The sequence below is a fragment of the Sphaeramia orbicularis genome, chromosome 6 (genome assembly GCF_902148855.1).
Source record: "Sphaeramia orbicularis chromosome 6, fSphaOr1.1, whole genome shotgun sequence".
NCBI classification, from domain to species: Eukaryota; Metazoa; Chordata; class Actinopteri; order Kurtiformes; family Apogonidae; genus Sphaeramia; species Sphaeramia orbicularis.
In genome coordinates, this window is record NC_043962.1 from 5,478,841 (window position 1) to 5,497,422 (window position 18,582).

The 18,582-nt window shown below is 38.3% G+C and overlaps 2 protein-coding genes across 3 annotated transcripts; both read right to left on the reverse strand.

Annotated features, from left to right (window-relative positions):
- Nucleotides 1-6,220: 6,220 nt before the first annotated feature.
- On the reverse strand, nucleotides 6,221-7,715 carry foxl1 (forkhead box L1). Its single transcript, XM_030135690.1, has one exon. The coding sequence runs from the start codon at nucleotides 7,546-7,548 to the stop codon at nucleotides 6,487-6,489; it is 1,062 nt and encodes a 353-aa protein (XP_029991550.1). The 5' UTR covers nucleotides 7,549-7,715; the 3' UTR covers nucleotides 6,221-6,486.
- Nucleotides 7,716-14,291: 6,576 nt separating this feature from the next.
- On the reverse strand, nucleotides 14,292-18,467 carry acd (ACD shelterin complex subunit and telomerase recruitment factor). 2 transcript variants are annotated; one of them, XM_030137657.1, is made up of 3 exons: nucleotides 18,402-18,443; nucleotides 17,900-18,255; nucleotides 14,292-15,896 (listed from the first exon to the last, which is right to left on the reverse strand). In XM_030137657.1, exons 2-3 carry the CDS (start codon nucleotides 18,149-18,151, stop codon nucleotides 14,427-14,429), a joined length of 1,722 nt encoding a protein of 573 aa, XP_029993517.1. In that variant the 5' UTR covers nucleotides 18,152-18,255; nucleotides 18,402-18,443; the 3' UTR covers nucleotides 14,292-14,426. The 2 variants fall into 2 exon arrangements, with proteins under 2 accessions (XP_029993517.1, XP_029993515.1); XM_030137655.1 differs by having other exon boundaries at nucleotides 17,900-18,467.
- Nucleotides 18,468-18,582: the final 115 nt, after the last annotated feature.

The window sequence follows — 18,582 nt, forward strand, 5'->3', positions numbered from 1 at the left end:
CTTTTCTTTAAAGAGGTGATTTTTTGTTTTGTTTTGTGTTTGTTTTTTTAATGGAATTATGCATTTTCCAACATTTCCCTGTGGTCCACATAAACTGTTCATGGGTCAAAACACAGTAATGTCCCGTCAGAGAGCGAACTTTAATTGATTACCATTCCAACATTTATTTCAATATAAAGCGGCTCCTTGTTTTGGATAATTCCTTATGGTCCAACTGAAGCAAAAATAAATTTAAAAGTAAAAACGTGGGTCATTTAGCAACACTAATCTGTCAAATTGTCTCTAAAATGTCCCATCAGAGAAATTTCAAATACCGTATTTTGACCCTTATCAAGATTTTAAGAGATAACTAAGGTTCCTCTTATACAGTAGTGGGAAAAAGTTTTCAACATTTTACACAATCTCAAATATTATCATGAAATATTTGCTTTTTTTTTTTTTTTTTTCTAAAGGTGTGTTTGCATCAGACAGACACAAACAAATTCTTTTTTTTTTTTTTTGCATAGTATTAACAAGCAAAAATAACCAAATTCAATCACTGATAGTTTCATCATGTCATGTCCTCGATATGTTTCATTATCTGCTGAAACATTCAGTTTTGACCTCTGTGGAACTGAGCGTGTGCAGAAGGAGCATGTGGGTTTGGAGAATGGAATGATACTGCGCACAGTTCAATGACTTAAAGGAGTGATATTATATTTTGTTTTTTTAAATGGAATTATGCATTTTCAAACATTTCCCTGTGGTCTCCATAAACTGTTGATAGAGATTTTAAGAGATATCTAAGGTTCCTCTTATACAGTAGTGGGAAAAAGTTTTCAACATTTTGCACAGTCTCAAATATTATCATGAAATATTTGCGTTTTTTTTGTTTGTTTGTTTTGTTTTGTTTCTAAAGGTGTGTTTGCATCAGACAAACACATTTCTTTTTTTTTTTTGCTTATTATTAACAAGCAAAAATAACCAAATTAAATCATCAACAGTTTCATCATGTCACGTCCTGGATACATTTCATTATTTGCTGAAACATCCAGTTTGGATCTCTGTGGAACTGAGCATGTGCAGAAGGAGCATGTGGGTTTGGAGAATGGAATGATACTGGGCACAGTTCAATGACTTAAAGGAGCGATATTTAGCTTTTTTTAATGGAATTCTTCATTTTCTAACATGTGGTCTCCATAAACTGTAAATGCTCTGCTTGGGTCTGAATTCTCCGTTCATTCAACTCCACAGGTCCATCTTCAACCCTATTTCTGAGTAATGACACCAGAAAGGTGGTTTGGAGCGCTGGCCCTTTACTTTTCCTCCGCTTAATAATATGCTTAAATTCAGTGGGTCGTCTCGTCTGATCTGCCCTTTACATTGACATTTATAGGTTATTATAGTATTTTTTTTTTGTTTCAGATATTTTTTTGATTACAAAACCTTTTCATAGTACAGACTTGAGATCCCCTGACTGGAACGTTGTGCTTCATTTTTATATCAACATGACAAACACACAATCAGAAATGAAAAGATTCAGATTTATTAATTGTCATTCAATAAGAACATCCCAGATGCTGTTACAGAACGAAATAGCAAAATGCACAGCACAAAATAAAAACACAGAAAAAAATCTTAAAAACACCAACTAAAAACAACCCATGTATATGATAAAATATTAAAAACTGCACTAAAATAAATAAATAGTAAAGATAAAAAGGAAATATTGCACAATGGAAAAGAAAACAATATTAATAAAGTGAGGGGGAAAAAAGAAAGAAAGAAGAAAGAAAAAAGGGGACAGAAAAACAAAAACACAATCTGACACCCCCCCCAACCCCCCCCAACCCCCCCCCCCCCCATCCCCCTCTCCATCAGTGTAGTGCTACTCTGTGGACTACTGCTTATGTAGTGGATCTGAACTGTCCGACCCTTTCACTGGTTTCAACATCTTTTCAAATTCTCCTCATTTGTGGTGAAGTGTGTATCTAATCCTGTCTAAGTGAAGGGCGTATGATGGTATTATTTTGTTGGTTGTTATTTTACTGGTTACTGTCATATGACCCCTGAACTAAAATGGGTTTGACTCAGCTGGTGCAGAGTCGACCCTTCAGGATGAGAACAGTAAATGGGCTTCAGGTGCTGATCGAACAGTGTGTGAATGCAGAATATTTAGTCACAGACTTTAAATAAATTCTGTGGTGAAATGATGTGGTGTGGACTGGACTGTGCCACGTTTTGCAGCTGAGAGCAGTGGACAGTCCAGATTTAGTCACACGACAACACAAAAGAAAACATTTGGGAAACCGTCTGTAGAGTGACACGTAGAAGTCATTACGAAGCCCCTCAGATGTGGCGAACCCTCGGATCCACATCACAGACCAGATGCTGTCGATGCTGTTTCACTTTTCTAGCGGATGCATCACGTCAGCGTCACAGCGGTCCAACTGTGTTTATCCATGTTTGGTTCTAAAGCCTGAATCAGCCCCTGTGTCTCCTGAAGTCAGACTCAATCTGATCAAATAAAAAACAGGCATCATTTTACAGCTGACCTCAGAACATGTACTCTACACTGTAAAAAATGACTGTAGATTAACACCAAGTACTTGTAATATTGCAACATAAAAAAACTGGAAGTGAAAATACAATGCAAAGTTGTTTATTTGAAAAGATTTTTATGTTAACGATTAAATCATATACATAGCTGTAGTTTTTACAGGAAGAGTATGTTAATAAAACCAGACTTGCATGTGGAAATTATGCATTTCTATTGTTTTGAGAAAATAAAACTGTAAATTGAAAAACAATGTGGTGCCTTTTAACCTCCTGAGACCCAGGAAAGGAAACGTTTTGGCTTTGTTTTTGTTTTTTGTTTTTTGTTTTTTTGTTTTTTTACATTAAATAATTGTCTTGATTGGGAACAACATGATGCAACAGTTTTTTTCAGATTTATTTATTTATTTATTTATTTTTAATGGAACGTCCTTTGCAGTTTACGGCATTTTTTTTTTTTTAATAAAGCTGTAAAACTCTTGTCCCTTACAGAGGACAGAAAGGCATTGCTGGGTCTCAGGAGGTTAAATTGCAAAACCACAATGTTGGAATAATGGCCTATTTGCTTTTTTTTTTTTTTTTTTTTTGTAATAGAGTAATAAAAAAGTAAACATTTAACAATTTAACATTTTTTTTTTGTAATAGAGTAATAAAAAAGTAAACATTTAACAACTTAACATTTTAAACATGTAAATTAACAGGCGTCTATGGCTGGTAGAGTGGGTTGTCCAGTGACCAAGGGTTGGTGGTTCAAATCCTGGCTCCAACTGACCGCATGTTGAAATGTCCTTACAAGACACTGAACCCTCAGTTGCTCAGAGTACGACCTGGTGGCTTTGTGACACACTTTGGGCACCATGAAGGTGTATAAAATGCACTATTTAATTGCAGTCCATTTACTGGTTAAATATACATGTTTAAAATGATTAATCTACATGTTACTCTGTAAATATGTTTACGGTTTGATGTGTTTTTTACAGTATTGTTCTGGTAACCATGGCTGCCATTTTTTTCCGTAAAAACAACATTTTTTTTTTTTTTTTACAGTGTACTTATATCAAATCGCTCTGATAAAGTTTAATAATAAACATTGTTAAAGTAAACTGGTCTGCATTCACTGACAAAATGTGAAAAACAGTTCAATTAAACCATGTTTTGGGTTCATTTTACTGCTGCTGAGCTCATGTGAAGTATTTTTGGAAGTTTAATCCACAGTGATGCATCATTTTCTGTTAGATCATTATATATTTGTTGCATCACTGACCTATGACAACTACACTATGTGGACAAAAGTATGTGGACACATTGAATTCAGGTATTTCTTTTCTAACAGGGGTCTGGGATACAAAACAATAATGACTAATGTTATAATATAGTTTTATATTCGGATAAATATCATTGCATTGGTTAGTTTGGGTTAAATTGTTATCTTTGTTTCCAAAATGACTCAGATGGTTTTAATTTAACCCATAAGGACCCAGTGCTTCTTCTATGGCAGTTCCCAAATCAATTTTTCTATCTATTCAATCATACTTAACTGATTTATCACCATTTATTATAAAATTGTCCTCTGTATTTTGTGTTTTTTCAGTGTAAATCAGGTATTTTCCTACAAGTAATTTTCTGATCATACAGATGTTCATAAAAGCTAACATTAAAGTTGTGTTTTATTACATCAGAAACAGGAAAAACTGAAGTAAAAGTGACTTTTCAGCAAAAATACATCATTAATTGAACATAAAACAAGCGTCTCCATTTACTGTCATTGATCCAATTCCATGGGTTTTACTGGTATATCAATGTTGTAGAAGATGACGGTGTTTCCATGGTAACTACGGAGCCTCTGAACGTCCAGATGGGTCATATCTGATGACCATGAAAAGATGAACTGTTTTTTACACCAATTATTTATATGTATTGATAGGATTAATGGATCTGTGGATATTAAACAGTTTACATCAGTAGATGACTTTGGTCACCAGTGGCTGTTTGGGTCTTTATGAGTTAATTTCTCTTAACACTGACTTTTTACAAATTTTTTTATCCATGACTATGATTTTAAATGTTCTGACTCCAAATTTCTACAACATTTTTCATTCTCTGACTGTAAATAATAATTTTCTGCCACAACTAACCATCTACTTTCTTCACATCACACTGAGGAAGAAAAATCTAATATTAAACTTTGAGAAAATATTGATGTTTTTATCTCAAATCCTCATGAACAGGACATTTTACAGCTGTAGACATGATGTGTCCCAATATTTATGTCCATATAGTTTATAAACATCAATATTTCCTTCAAGATTTATCAAGAGAATCGAAGAATTTTGTTAAAGAGAGAAGAGAATCATATGGGAATCACGTCATCACAGTCGACACATTTGGAAATCTGTGCTTTTGTAAACATTTAAAGGGACTAAAGCTGTTAAATTATAACATTTACATCTGATTTGTCATCGAGTAGAAGGATGAAGCTGCAGAAAATGGACATAAATTCAAGTTAAAGTGACTCTATTTGTATTAATGCACTTAACTGCGGTGTCTGTGTATGAAACAATATTAAACATGATCCACGCAGGCTTTTTATATCCCACTGAAACTCCACCGTCAGAAACAATAATATGCCTTTGATCCATGTTGTTATTGTTCTGCTTCTGTTTCCTTTTGCTATTTGTGTCCCTGAAGCCTGATACGTCTAATACACAGTCACAGAAAACAGAATAAATAATAACCTGACATTTCATTTCCTGCACTCCCACGGATTCTAGTTCGTAGAAATAAACAGTTGTGCCATTTTATTACCAAACTAGACTTTATTTATTAATGTTTTAGTGCTAAACATACAGTATAATCCAAATGTTGTACTGTGTTTCCAGAGTTCCAGACCAGTCCTGACATTCATTCAACCACACTGAAATACAGACCGATTCACTGAAAGAAATACAAGCAGAGGAAGTGTGTTCTCAGGTATAATAAGACAAATACATGAGCAAAATGTACAACATCTTTACAGCTTCAGAGTCTTTTGCGTTAAGGTCAGGACTTGACACCAACTTGACATTTACGCATGCGTAAAAATGGATCCAAAAGAGAAGCTGCGTCACCGTGTAAGCATGAATGCGCAGAGGATGGAGACTGGAATAAAGAGCAAAACAGTAACTGGTCATGTAAAGCTAAATACAAGAAGTCAGGTGAGAGGTGATCCAGAAAAACACCACAAATCGGAACAGTTCAGAGCTGCGAATATGTTGCAGAGAAAGGAAAAGCGCAAAAAAAAAAAAAAAAAAAAACGCATCAAGAGTCCAGACTTCACTGCGATGACATGTTCACGTGAAATGGGAAAAATCAAACTTTACATCTGTGGCTCTGAAAAAACATACATGTTATTGCACTGATGCTGCAAAAATCCTTAACCAAGCACATTTATTTCCATCGGAATGACTATACTCATGGTTGTCTGTGCACTTCACCTTTAAAATCATCTTTCAGCCACTCGGGTCAGATTAGTTTGCAATTGTTCAGGTCGTTAGAACTGGGACACAGCTCATGAAAATTGCTGAAATGACTAGAATAGGCAGAGTGCGCACAGAGAAACATAAACGCATGCACATCTTGCTAAAATTCTTGTTTTCATGGTGTTTAATAGTCTAGAAATCTGAGGAAAATGTCCCATATGAGTTAATTTTTTGTCCCATTTGACCTCCCGTAGCCCTGTGTCATAAAAAGTAAAGCGCAGAGTGGAACTATTTTGATCTAAAAATGGATCAAATGCAAAATTATGGAACATGTTTTAGTGTTGTACTTCATTTCACTAATTAATAGAAGGAGAATCCCCGTTTGTAACAGAGGGTTTGTCACCTGGTTCTACTCGTTAAGAGCCCACACATGTGAACCCGGACCCGTCTGCACCTGCTGTCAGACAGAGGGACTGGAGCCCATGGACTGCGGTCATTTAAAGTGCAGAGCCTTGTCTTGGTAGCTGAGGGACAGGTACGAGCACAGAGGGAAGCCCATGTGGTACAGCTGATGCGGACGCGCGCCCAGGACCACCGACGGACCGAAAGCCGGACCCTCCGCGCACGTGTCCGCCGCCAAACCGAGGATCCCGCTGCGCATGTCGTCTTCACTTTTCGACAAGATGCTCTCAATGCTAAACCCTTTCGCTTTATCCCGGCTCGGAACGGTTACTTTAGGTCTGTCCACAGTCAAATTGGTGTTTCCTGAGTGGGCGACGGCGCACAGCGGACCCCGGTCTCTGCCGGTGGCCGGTGGTCTCCTCTCCTCCGGGTCTGGAGGATGCGCACCGTCCATCCACGGTCCGGTCTGGTCCGGTTGTGGAGCCGCGGACCCGGGGTTGTCCTGGTTCGGGGACACTTTTAGTCTCTGTTGGGGGGGGTTCTGCTGCTGATCCGCGTGGTTGAACTCGACCAGAACGGGTTTGGGGTCCGACTCCCCCGGTGCGCCCACCGCCTCTGCGTCATGCGTCTTGGGCTGAGGGTCCCTGGATGGCCCCGGGCCCTTTACGCGCTTGTGTCCGGTGCCTTTTGAGTCCGGTGCGTCCAGCTGGCTCTTGGCTTTTCTCTTCCTCCGCCGGTAGTTTCCGTTCTCAAACATGTCCAGGCATTTGGTGTCCAGGGTCCAGTAGCTGCCTTTACCGGGACGCCCCTTCTCTCTGGGCACTTTGATGAAGCAGTCGTTCAGGGACAGGTTGTGTCGGATGGAGTTCTGCCAGCCCTGCTTGTTGTCGTGATAAAACGGGAACCGGTCCATGATGAACTGGTAGATGCCGCTGAGCGTTGCGCGCTGCTCCGGTGCGCTCTTGATGGCCATGGCGATGAGCGCGATGTAGCTGTAGGGAGGCTTCTGAGGAGGCTCCTGACGGGCGGGGACGAAGCCCAGAGCTGCCGGCACCACCCCGCCGGTGTCCCCCCCGTACAGGTAGATGAGCGGGGGTCCGGAAAGACTCAGAGCCGAGGACGGCACTCCGAGACGGCCGTGGTAGAGCGCCATGACGCCGGGCCAGATGCGGTGTATCCCCGGGAAAGTTGCGCCCGGAGCTCCTCTCCTCCTCCGACTGACTCCCCAGCCTCATGAGCCCCGCACAAAAATGTTAATAATTGTTGTAGGTTTTGCTGTGTTATGTTGACTTTGCACTGGGAAATAAATTGTCCATCATAAACAGTCGGCGGTGTTCTCAGCCCACCCACATTAATTAAAATTTCATTGCGCTGAAAGTCCCTCATGCCCCCCCCCCACCTCCGCTCAGCAACCAATGAGGTGCCGGGTTATTCCCTCATCTGTTTATAGAATTAGTCGCTTGATAAGTCTGCCCACCCAGGTCGAATCAAGCTGTGTTTATTTGGAAAAATTTCCGGGCACCCAATACATAAACGCACTGATGTGCTGTTTGAAATATCACGTCCACCCCTGACGCGCAGAGTTGCTCACACAGAGAGAACAAGCAAACATTGCCGAGTCCTTTCTGGGAGTTGCTGTGGGTTCACTCGAATGAAAACAAAGTGTATAAAAGGAAAAATAACCCAAACAATTTCTTTTAACTCGTGTCAGACCCATTCTGCCTCCTGTCCAACACAAACGGACGCACGGACAGACAGAGGGAGTGGGTTTTTCTGCAGAGATGGATTTAATTTCAGAAAATATGTGAGGATGCAGGAAATGATGGATGATGAAGTGATATTATTGGGAAAGCAACAACAGCACTGGAGTAAGAGGCCTGGCACATGATCCTGACCAGTTTCACCTCAGTGTTATTTCCACTAAGAAGTGAAAAATACTCCTGTACAAGTACATCATCAACAAACTAAAGTACTCATTATACAGAATGATCTCTTTACAATCATTATTTCAGGAACATTCTACCTCAGTTTATCATTTACACATGCGCATTACACCTTACAGATCACAGAGGATCTACAGATACACAAAACATTTAATAACAGAGTATTGGTACAATTATACTGACTTTTCTTAAGATATTTCATGTTATTTGTATTTATTCATTAAAATACTGTCGTAATAACCTACAAACAATGACAACTCCACATTTTTCTTTGTTTTAGTGTTAAAATGGTTTGCTTTCCTGTAATTTTTACATGACTTTTCTTTTGTTGTGTTTGTTCTGTACAATATTAACCAATGAATTCACCAAAGAACGATTTTTTTCTATGTGTTATGATGAACTCCAAATTTTCCTCTTGGTTTCAGTGTAAAAACTAAAATTACATGAAAATGTTTACAATTACAAACTGTCATTAAAAGAACTATGAAAAACATGAACAACCTGAAATTTCGTAAGAAAATTAGGTGTAATTTTAACAATATTCTGCCTAAGTTTGTCATTTACACATGCACATTATAACATACAGATCATAGTGGATCTACAAATACAACAGGCAGAATATTGGTACAATTCCTTAATTCTCTTAAGACATTTCAGGTTGTTCATATTTGTTCAGGCTATTCACATTTTTGTTAAAGGATAGTTTGTAAATAAAGTTTTCATTTAACTTTCTGACACTAAAACAAAGAGGAAAATTTGGAGTTCATAATAACACATTAATATTACACAGGACAAACACAAAAAATATATATATATGTAATAAAAATGACAGAAAAGCATAGTTTAAAACAAGTTTTTTTTTTACACTTAAATAAAATGTGGAGTTGTCATGGTTTATAGTTTATTATGATAGTATTTTATTGGTCTGACCCACTTTAGATCATATTGACATCCATGATTGTTAATATTATATTTTTTGCATTTCAAAAATTCACATGTTCTAATAAAGGGTGAGTGGTTTTACATCCAGTTGATAGTTTGAAAAACAACAGTGGTCATAATGTTCAGTTAATGATATATTATTTAGATATAATGTCATCAATCCCTTGGGCAGAACCCTCAGGAAATTAAGGCTGAATTTTGCTGAAAATGTCAGTTTCTGTCATTTTCTTCAGAGTAATTTTTGCATTTCACAAATTTATCCCATGGGCCAGTTTGGACCATTTGGTGGGCCGGTTTTGGCCCATGGGCCTTATGTTTGCCACCCCTGATGTAAACTGATATCTAATCTAAATAAATTATTCTATAATTTAATCTAAGTGGCTGGAAATTGTATCAACAAATAGACCTGTATGGTTTTAATGCTAACATGTAACACTGTACATATTTAAACATATATAAAAAAAACATCATCTTATTCTGAGGTTTTAGAATAGAATAGAATAGAATAGAATAGAATAGAATAGAATAGAATAGAATAGAATAGAATAGAATAGAATAGCTTTTATTGTGATTGTCTGTACGATTAAATTAGGAAATGATGTCCTGTACCTTAAAGTTGTTGCTATTATTTCTATTATTTCATCCATTTGAGGATATTTTATTGTGAATTGTCATAAGAAATCCAACATTTAGAGCAGCTGTCACCATCAGTACATAATGTTTTTGTGAACACACTGTAAACTAGTTGTTTGAATCCAAACTGGTCATTACTGGCTGTGTTTTTTAATTGTCCTTTAAGAATCTACCGGCAGCCGCTCATCAGGACTGGATTTCCTTACAAGGACAACATGGACAGTGTATTATTTGTAGATGTGAGCATGATGCTTTATATTATGTATTTTCCTGTTTATAGGTCAAAGGAGGATTATAACAACTTTACAAGTGCACACAGCTGGGGCCTGCTTACATTAGGGGTTTGGAGCTTTCAGTGGATAAACTCAGAAGTCGCTTTTTTCTCTGTTTCTCCCTCGACCGACAGTGATTCATTAGGAAATGAAACTAAACTAACATGCGAGGATGAGGCGTGTGCGGATCGTACCGGATCTGACATTAGTTAAAGGACAACTGCGGTGGTTTGGGTTCATTCATACAGTAAAATATAAAACACAAAGGGAACTGAGGCGCTCACATGTGACCCCCCATGACCTTTAAGACCTGGGACGAGAGAGTGTGTCCAACAGTCAGAGGACGAATTCAGAAAGAGTCTGTGGAAGTGATCAGAAGTATGGGCATCAGCTGAGAAGAGTGGATACTAGAAAGATAATAGTTTATACCAAGTAAAACAAGGCCCTGAAGTGGACGAAGAGGTGGAGTTATTCAAGTTCTATTGAAAGGTTAGAGTGTTTTTACATCCAGTTCATAGTTTGAAAAGTGACAGTGGTTGTAGACACCAGTTTAATGTTCAGTTATTTGTCCGTTTTAGTTTTTTGTTCAAAGTTAATTTACTTTTTTGTTTAGTAATTTAGCATTTTTTGCTAAATGTTTATTTTTGATGGTTTGCTTTTTTGTTTGTTTTAATATTTAGAATACATTTTTTGACTTTCATGGTTATTACTTCCATTCTTTAGCATTTAGCACCTGTTGTTTTGTTTTTTCTTACTGCTTTAGACCGTGGGCACCTGGGCATAAATAGACAGCACCAAGTTAGACCAGCATGCACCTGGGTGGGCCGATGGTTTTTTTGTCAGTCAGTCAGGATGAACAGGAGAGGCAGTAAACAGGCTTTAATAGTTGTTTGCCTCCAAAACCTGAGAATAAAACACTTGAAATACATCTATTGAATGGACATTGTGTTTTTTTGACTGAGTAAACCTCAAACCCATGGTGCACCTAGTGGTCATTTGAAGAATAGAATAGAATAGAATAGAATAGAATAGAATAGAATAGAATAGAATAGAATAGAATAGAATAGAATAGAATAGAATTGAATGCCTTTATTGTCATTATACATATGTACAACGAAATTAAAAGAGACCACTCTCTTGTGGTGCATAGTGCAAAACAGTTTAAAAGAAAAATATATATACAGAATAAAAACAAGCATGTTAACGAACCAAGAAACGGTAGAGATAAATATATATATATATAGCACGTATGGAAAAGTCTTGAGTTCAGTTACTTTTAAGTTGGTTTAATTTTGATGACAAATAGTTACTACAGATGTGTTATTTAGATAGAGCTTTACTGATCTTTTGGGCAGAACCCTCAGGATATTAAGGCTGAAATTAAGGCAGAATTTGGCAGAAAATGTCAGTTTCTTCAGTGTAATTTTTACATTTCACAATTTTACAATTGGTTTTCCCCTGTAAGTCGCTTTGGAAAAAAGCGTCTGCCAAATGCGTAAACATAAACATAAACATTTCACAAATTCACCCCATGGGCCGGATTGGATCCTTTTGTGGGCCTGTTTTGGTCCACGGGCCGTATGTTTGACACAACTGCTCTAAATGATCAGTAAATTAAATATAAAAAAAAAAAACAACTTAATTTTTGCCAAAAAAAAAAAAAAGGATACTGAAGAGGATAATATTATGGTAAATATAAATATAAATAAAAGCTGTTGGTCTCTAAGGCTTAAATCAATGTTACAAGTTAGTGTGCAAGTAGTTTGCACTTTATTTAGAAGATTTATTGAATTTTAGTCCAGTTTAAGTGTTAGTTTTTTCAGTTTTTCAGGTAAAGGAGTCTTGATTAACAGAAGCTGTACGTGTGTCGTCAAATATAATTTACAAAACTATTGTTTATTGAAGGTTCAGAGGGTGGAGGCTCGTTCTCAGCTGCGAAACAACACCCAACAACTACACCCAACATTGCAACACGTGTAATGCAACAGCAGTGACTAAAGAGGCAGCAACAGTCTGGTCGACAGAGTTAAAAACACACGACAGTTTCTGACTTTGGATCAGATAATAAACAGCTGCAGAGTTTCTAACTTACCCACTTTATGGAACTTTCCTTTATGAACATGTGTTGTATTTGGTGACACCTTCTGGACAAAGAAAAAAACAGGTGTGAAAAATTCAGCTGTTCAAACTTTTTCATCACTGAATTATGATCATTAATGTCCTAATAAATGTTCAGTTAAGATGCTGTAGATATGGACGTTTTTGGAGAAAATCTGGTGTGACTTTGTACAGAACTGCAGTGATAGTTATATATTACGGAACAATAATCTTATAAAAAAAACCCATATCTATTCAATTTTCATTTCAGATCCACTGTGATGTTGAAGAGAGGCAACATTTGAACATGTGTCCCAGTTAAAGTACACATGGACCTGATTCTATTCTTCACATAAAACCTTTAAAACTATTTCTTCTCATTTCTGGTGAATGACTCATTAAATTTCACTTTAAAACATCTTGAGTTTAAATCCAAGCTTGGACATCACCTTATTTTTATCCAAAAAAAAAATCTGCTTAAGCTCAACAAGCTTCTAATTTTTAAGTTTTACTTCCATACACCATGTAATACAAATGTTTTACAATGACACTACATTTTACAATATGAAAAAAGACTCGTTTGTCTCAAGGTTGTAATAGTTTTGGATTTTTCGTTATAGTTTAGTTTTATTTAGTTTGTCTTTTTTTCTCTCTAACTCTGTTGATTTTAGTTTTTAGAGCTGGTTTGCTAGTTTTTATTAGTTCTTGTTTTTTTCTAAATGCTTAGTTTTACTTGTATTCATATCTTTTATCTTCCTCTCCGTCGTATTCACATAAATCCCGGGCAGGACTCTGCTGCTTTCTCCCAACTTTAGTCTCCATGTTTCCAGGTAGAGTGGGAACGAGAAGTGATGGACCATGAAATGCCGTACGGTGCCACCAGCTAAAATTGCTAGAGTGAAATAAATCAGTTTCATATCAATCTGACATTGATGAAGATGAAAACGAAGGGAATTTTATCCGTAATTTTTATACGTTGTAGTTTTGTAAGCACACAATACACTTTCAGTTAGTTATCATGTTTTCTATCAAATATAGTTTTCATTCATTTCAGTTAATGAACATGTTTTAACAATAATAACCTTGGTTTGTCTCAAACTGGAAAAAAATTCAATCGACTTTAGAGCCTCAAAACACATTTGAAGACATGGACTCTATAGGAGCTGTATATTGTGTGGATTATTCTTTTTTTGATGTTTGGTCTGGTTGCCATGGTGACGTGCAGGGTTTGGGTTACATGGGCACTGGGATGACACCCATAGGTTATATAGGTAGCTGAATCTCCTGCACAGAGTGGAGAGAGGTGAGTTTAGGTAGATGTAATTTTTGTTGACTGCCTTCTGTTCAGTTCAGTTTCTTTTCCACAGTCACAAACAGTGCACCTATTCCATCTTATGTGTCTGTGTAATCAGAAGCCGTTGTAGTCGCTGTCTGTTCGCATTAAATGACGTGAAACTTACCTGGACTCAGCGTGCTTCCTAGAAAGAGCTGTAGTGTGTCACAAATTTACAAGACCTAATCTCGACCTCTCTAGTGACTTTAAGAGGACCAGAAAGTCGCAACAGACTCCTTTTCTGGTCTATGTTAATAGTACAATCTGTCATGTTTCTCTTGAATTATACAGTATTGGTGTGCCATAGCAGTTTGGATTTATCATTACTATTATTTTTTTTTTATTTTTTGTAACATTTAAAGTGGGAATTTTGTACATCTATTTTGTATTTATTTACTGTTTATTTTTTGTCTTTCCTGTAATCTGAAGGGGATGTGTGCCAGGGGAGGGGGGGTTGTTTCGCATCTTGTTTGTTTATTTGTTTGACTTTTGGATCAAACAATGGAACTATGTTCTTTACTTTTATATGTGAAAAAAAAAAAAACAATAAACAGAAGGTTTGAAAAAAAAAAAAACTTGTTTGCCTTCTTAACATGGCAAAACATTGACTTTCATACAGAATTCTCGACATTCTTGTATGAAAAAATTACAAAAAAAAAGGAAAAATCATTTACGCGCTATTCAGTGATCCATATTTATTTTATTTAGATATTTATTTCTTTGACTTACATGTCCCTTTCAACAGTTTTAGGACAAAGATTGTATATTTTCTGGCCGGTGAGATCTTAAAAAGTCTACTCCAGGTTGATTTCTACGCTGAAGAGACCTCAGTTCCACCAGAACCTGCAGGCACTGACGGGTTACATGAATAATCTGCATTTTTTGGAACGACAAGATACTTCACAGCCCAGTGCAGCAACGATTCTGCCACCCTGAACCGGCTGAAGTCCAGCAGGTTGTCTCCAGACATCTGGTATGAGTAGGAGAAGGGTCGGCCATCACTGTGCACGGTCGGAGTCTGTTTTTTAATGGTTTGACCCTGACAATAAGCTCCGCCCTCTTCTGATCCGACCTGAGATTCGAAGAGCCATGACGGAGGGCTGGTGTTGATCACAGCTTCCTCATGTTCTTCCTCCACCACAGTGCTCAACATCTCTGGATTTAAATCACATCTTTTTCTCTTCGCTTTCCTACATTTACTCCCATCGGTGTTTTCCGCGTCTGTTTTTTCCTGAGTCTTGCTTTCTTGGACCAAAATGGGTGGGTTTGATGGTTCTGTCAGACCTGGTGCTGATGAAGAGGAGGAGCTGGGGTAGGCGGAGTTACTCGGAGATGGAGGTAGTTTCTGATACGGTGGGAAGAAGCTGTGTTCTGTTTTGCTTAGCGACGGTTGCTGGGATTCCTCTGAGGCGTGGACAGGAAGTTGGGTGCTGGTGAAGACTGTGTGTGTGTGGTGGCTGGTCTGGGAAATCTGTGTTAGTGGTGGGGAAGTTTCAGAGGATGAGGAGGTGTCACATGGACGGGGAAACATGTCCCACGGATTGTCTGAAGGTCTGACATCACTGTCTAACATCCTTACGAATATATCTTCATCTAGCATATTCTCCTCCTCAGGAACGCCGTCATCTGTCTGTTTATTTAAGTCTAGAAGTCCTGGGACAGATATACACCACTCAGCTTCATCAACAGAAGGTGTGGAACTCTCTGACTGTTTGTATGCGTTTCTGTTCTCTGATAACTCCATCTGTACCCCATCGTCATCCTGTAGCTGCCTGTTCTGCACTTGAAGGTTTTCTGGGATGAGAAGCTGCTTCACAGGAACAGTGAAAGGTTTTAGTCCCTTGTACCTGACCCGATCCAGGTCCCAGCGTGTAGCTGCAACACCAACTGACGGGTCGGACGTCGAAGTGCCAGGTTGAAGGCTCCTCCTCCTCGTCGCCATCAGCTTCTCCCGAACATCGTCCAGGATGGTCAGCAGACAGTCGTGCTGCCACTCGCCCAGAAGATCCGACAGATCGAACCCACACTGGCTCCCCTGTGAGTCCTCCTGACCCAGCAGGGATCTCCACGTCTTACAGATCTTCATCCTGACTGACTGAAGGCTCGTGCAGCAGGGGGTGTTAGTTCTAATAGGGCCAGCTGAGGTGGTGGCCAGTTTACCTATCAACAAGTAGAACCGGGACTTGGTCTGTTCTGGGGCCATGTGGAACTGGAGCTGGTAGTCCTGAATATACACTGTGGTGTTGACCAGGCTGGTGAAGCACTCACGATCCTCCTGGTCCTGAAGATACGGAGGTAAGAAGATATGAACACACTTTAGTATCATTAGATTTCATTGACCAATACTCATAAAAAAGTATGACAGCTATCACAGAAAGCCTGTATAACATTACAGTTCTTCTTAAACTACATTTTCTTACAGTGAGCCTGTTTACATCCACACCAATACTCCGATCGTTATCTGATTTCTGGAGTTGTCAGGTTATTAAAGTGATCATGTAAACAGTATAATTTGATATGCTTTATCAGATTCAAATCAGATTAAAACACCAGGATTTCTCCCGGATATTCGGATGTCTTCCTGCATGTATACAGGTTAATCTGGTTTATTTAGTTCTTTACACCTGCACATGTGTAAAAAACAATTGAAATCATGGAGAACGGAAGTTATGTAGTCCAACATGAGCGGAAGACAATAACATGAAGTTCAAGTCTAACATCACTACGTATGTACTCCAAAAGAAATCCAATAACAGACGGGAGGGTCGAAACCAGGGTGTATTGATTATCTCATTTCTTAAGTGCGTATAAATGCGTTAAATCTGATAATTACAATTATCTGATTATTCCCAGTTATTGGACTTTTATGCTCATGTAAACAGGCTCAATGTTGCAGTATACTGCAACATGAAAAGTGATAGGTATTGTCAGATTCTATAGTTGGCCTTAACATTCTGACACTGACAAAAGTGTAAATGATATTATTTCATTGCAGTGGTACTTTTCACTGAGTTGGATACATTAGGCAGCAAGAGAACATTTAGTTCTTGAAGCTGATGTGTTGGAAGCAGCAAAATGAACAAAAAAAGGAACTAAGTGACTTTGCCAATATGACTATCATATTATAAATTATATATGTGATGACTGGGTGAGAGTATCTCCACAAGTGAGGTGTTGTTGGGTGTTCCTGGTCTGCAGTGGTTAGTACCAACCAAATATAGACTAAGGAAGGACATCCCAGTATCAGAACCATTGATCGTTTGAGGGAGGTATTGGACAAATAAATCTAGTCCATGGAGGTCCACACCTCTACTTCCAGGACCTGCTCATTTTGCTGTTTCCAACACATCAACTTTGAGGTCAACATGTTCACTTGCTGCCTAATATATCCACCCACTGACAGCTCCCACTGGAATGAGATAATCAATACTGAATGAATGAAGGGTTTATTTTTAAAATGGGACAGTTTATATTAATGAACATTTACATGTAAATACAAAAGATTATCGCTATACGGCTAATTTCCATCTTAAATCCCATTGGCAGGTAAAAGAAAAAACTAAACAAACAAAAAAACAGCTCACAGATAACATAATGCCACAACTGAAGTAAAATATACAAAAAGAAAAACAAGTAAAACCACACAGTGCACACAAACAGACAAAAACAGGGACCAAGGCAGCCACCAAGCAAAAATTAAAGAAAGTTCGGTCATGAGTTACATTACAAAATATCCCATTGTTGCTATTACACATGATTAAATTATAAGTATCCCACACCAGTGGTGGAGAACCCCAGCTCCATAAAGTGAAAGTCCTGCCATGTATTGGTTCTACCTGTTCACTTAACACAGGTGATTCCACTAATTATCCATCTACCTGGATGAGGAGTTGTGCTCCTCATAATGTGCTGGTTCAGTGAATGGGTGGAACAAACACATGGCAGAACTTTTACTTTATGGAGCTGAGATTCTCCACCACTGATTAAAACCACTTTACCTGTCAGTGGTTATGATGTCATCCTCCTGAGACCCAGTAATGCATTTTTGTCCTCTGTAGGGGACAAAAGTTTGACAGTTTTACTTTTAAAATGCTGTCCATTGCAAAGGACATTCCATTAAACAAACAAATAAATTAATTAATTAATTAATGAAAAAAAAATGTATCTGAAAAAACTGTTGCATTATGCAGTTTCCAATCAAGACAACTGCTTAATGTAAAAAAAAAAATCCCCCACTTTGACATTCATGGGTCTCAGGAGGTTATGGCTGATCGGTGTACCTACCTGAAGATGGTCCCAGGCTGACGCTGTGAGAACGGCAGGGATCTGGACCACCCCATCTGACAGGAACAGCAGTCCTGTGGGGCCTTCGGTGCCCTGAGCCTGAGCCTGGGACTGGGACATCTGACCCACACCGATGACATGAGCCTTCAGTCGGCCCACGGTGCTGCTGTCGGTGCCCTCTGCCACGCCGAAGCCCTGGACCAGTCTCTCTATCCATGGAACGATCCTGCCCTGGAGGGGTCTAGGCATCATTGTGGTTTTACTGGGCTCGTCTCCACTTTAAGTAAACATCCTTCCTGTTTCCTCCACTGAGATACTGAGAGACGAACGGAACACATCACCACGACTGGAGCAAACTATTACAATTTATGGATAAGAAAAGTGTGAATTAACCGCATAAATCGAGGCAAACACGCAATAAAATACGTCTGCGTCTGAAAAGTTCCAACTTTAAAATATTAGCTAAAATATTTAATATAATACGTGTAGTTTTTGCAATTACCTTACTGTAATCTTAGCAAAGTAAAAACACAAAATTATGGCGGTTATATTTTGCTACCGGAAACAGATCTTACCGGAAACCATTAATACAGCCCTTCATAATAAAAGCATCATTTTTTGTCGACGCACTTTTTTTGGTGCTTAAACTAGAACGTTCTCCACTAAGTACATCAAAATACTAT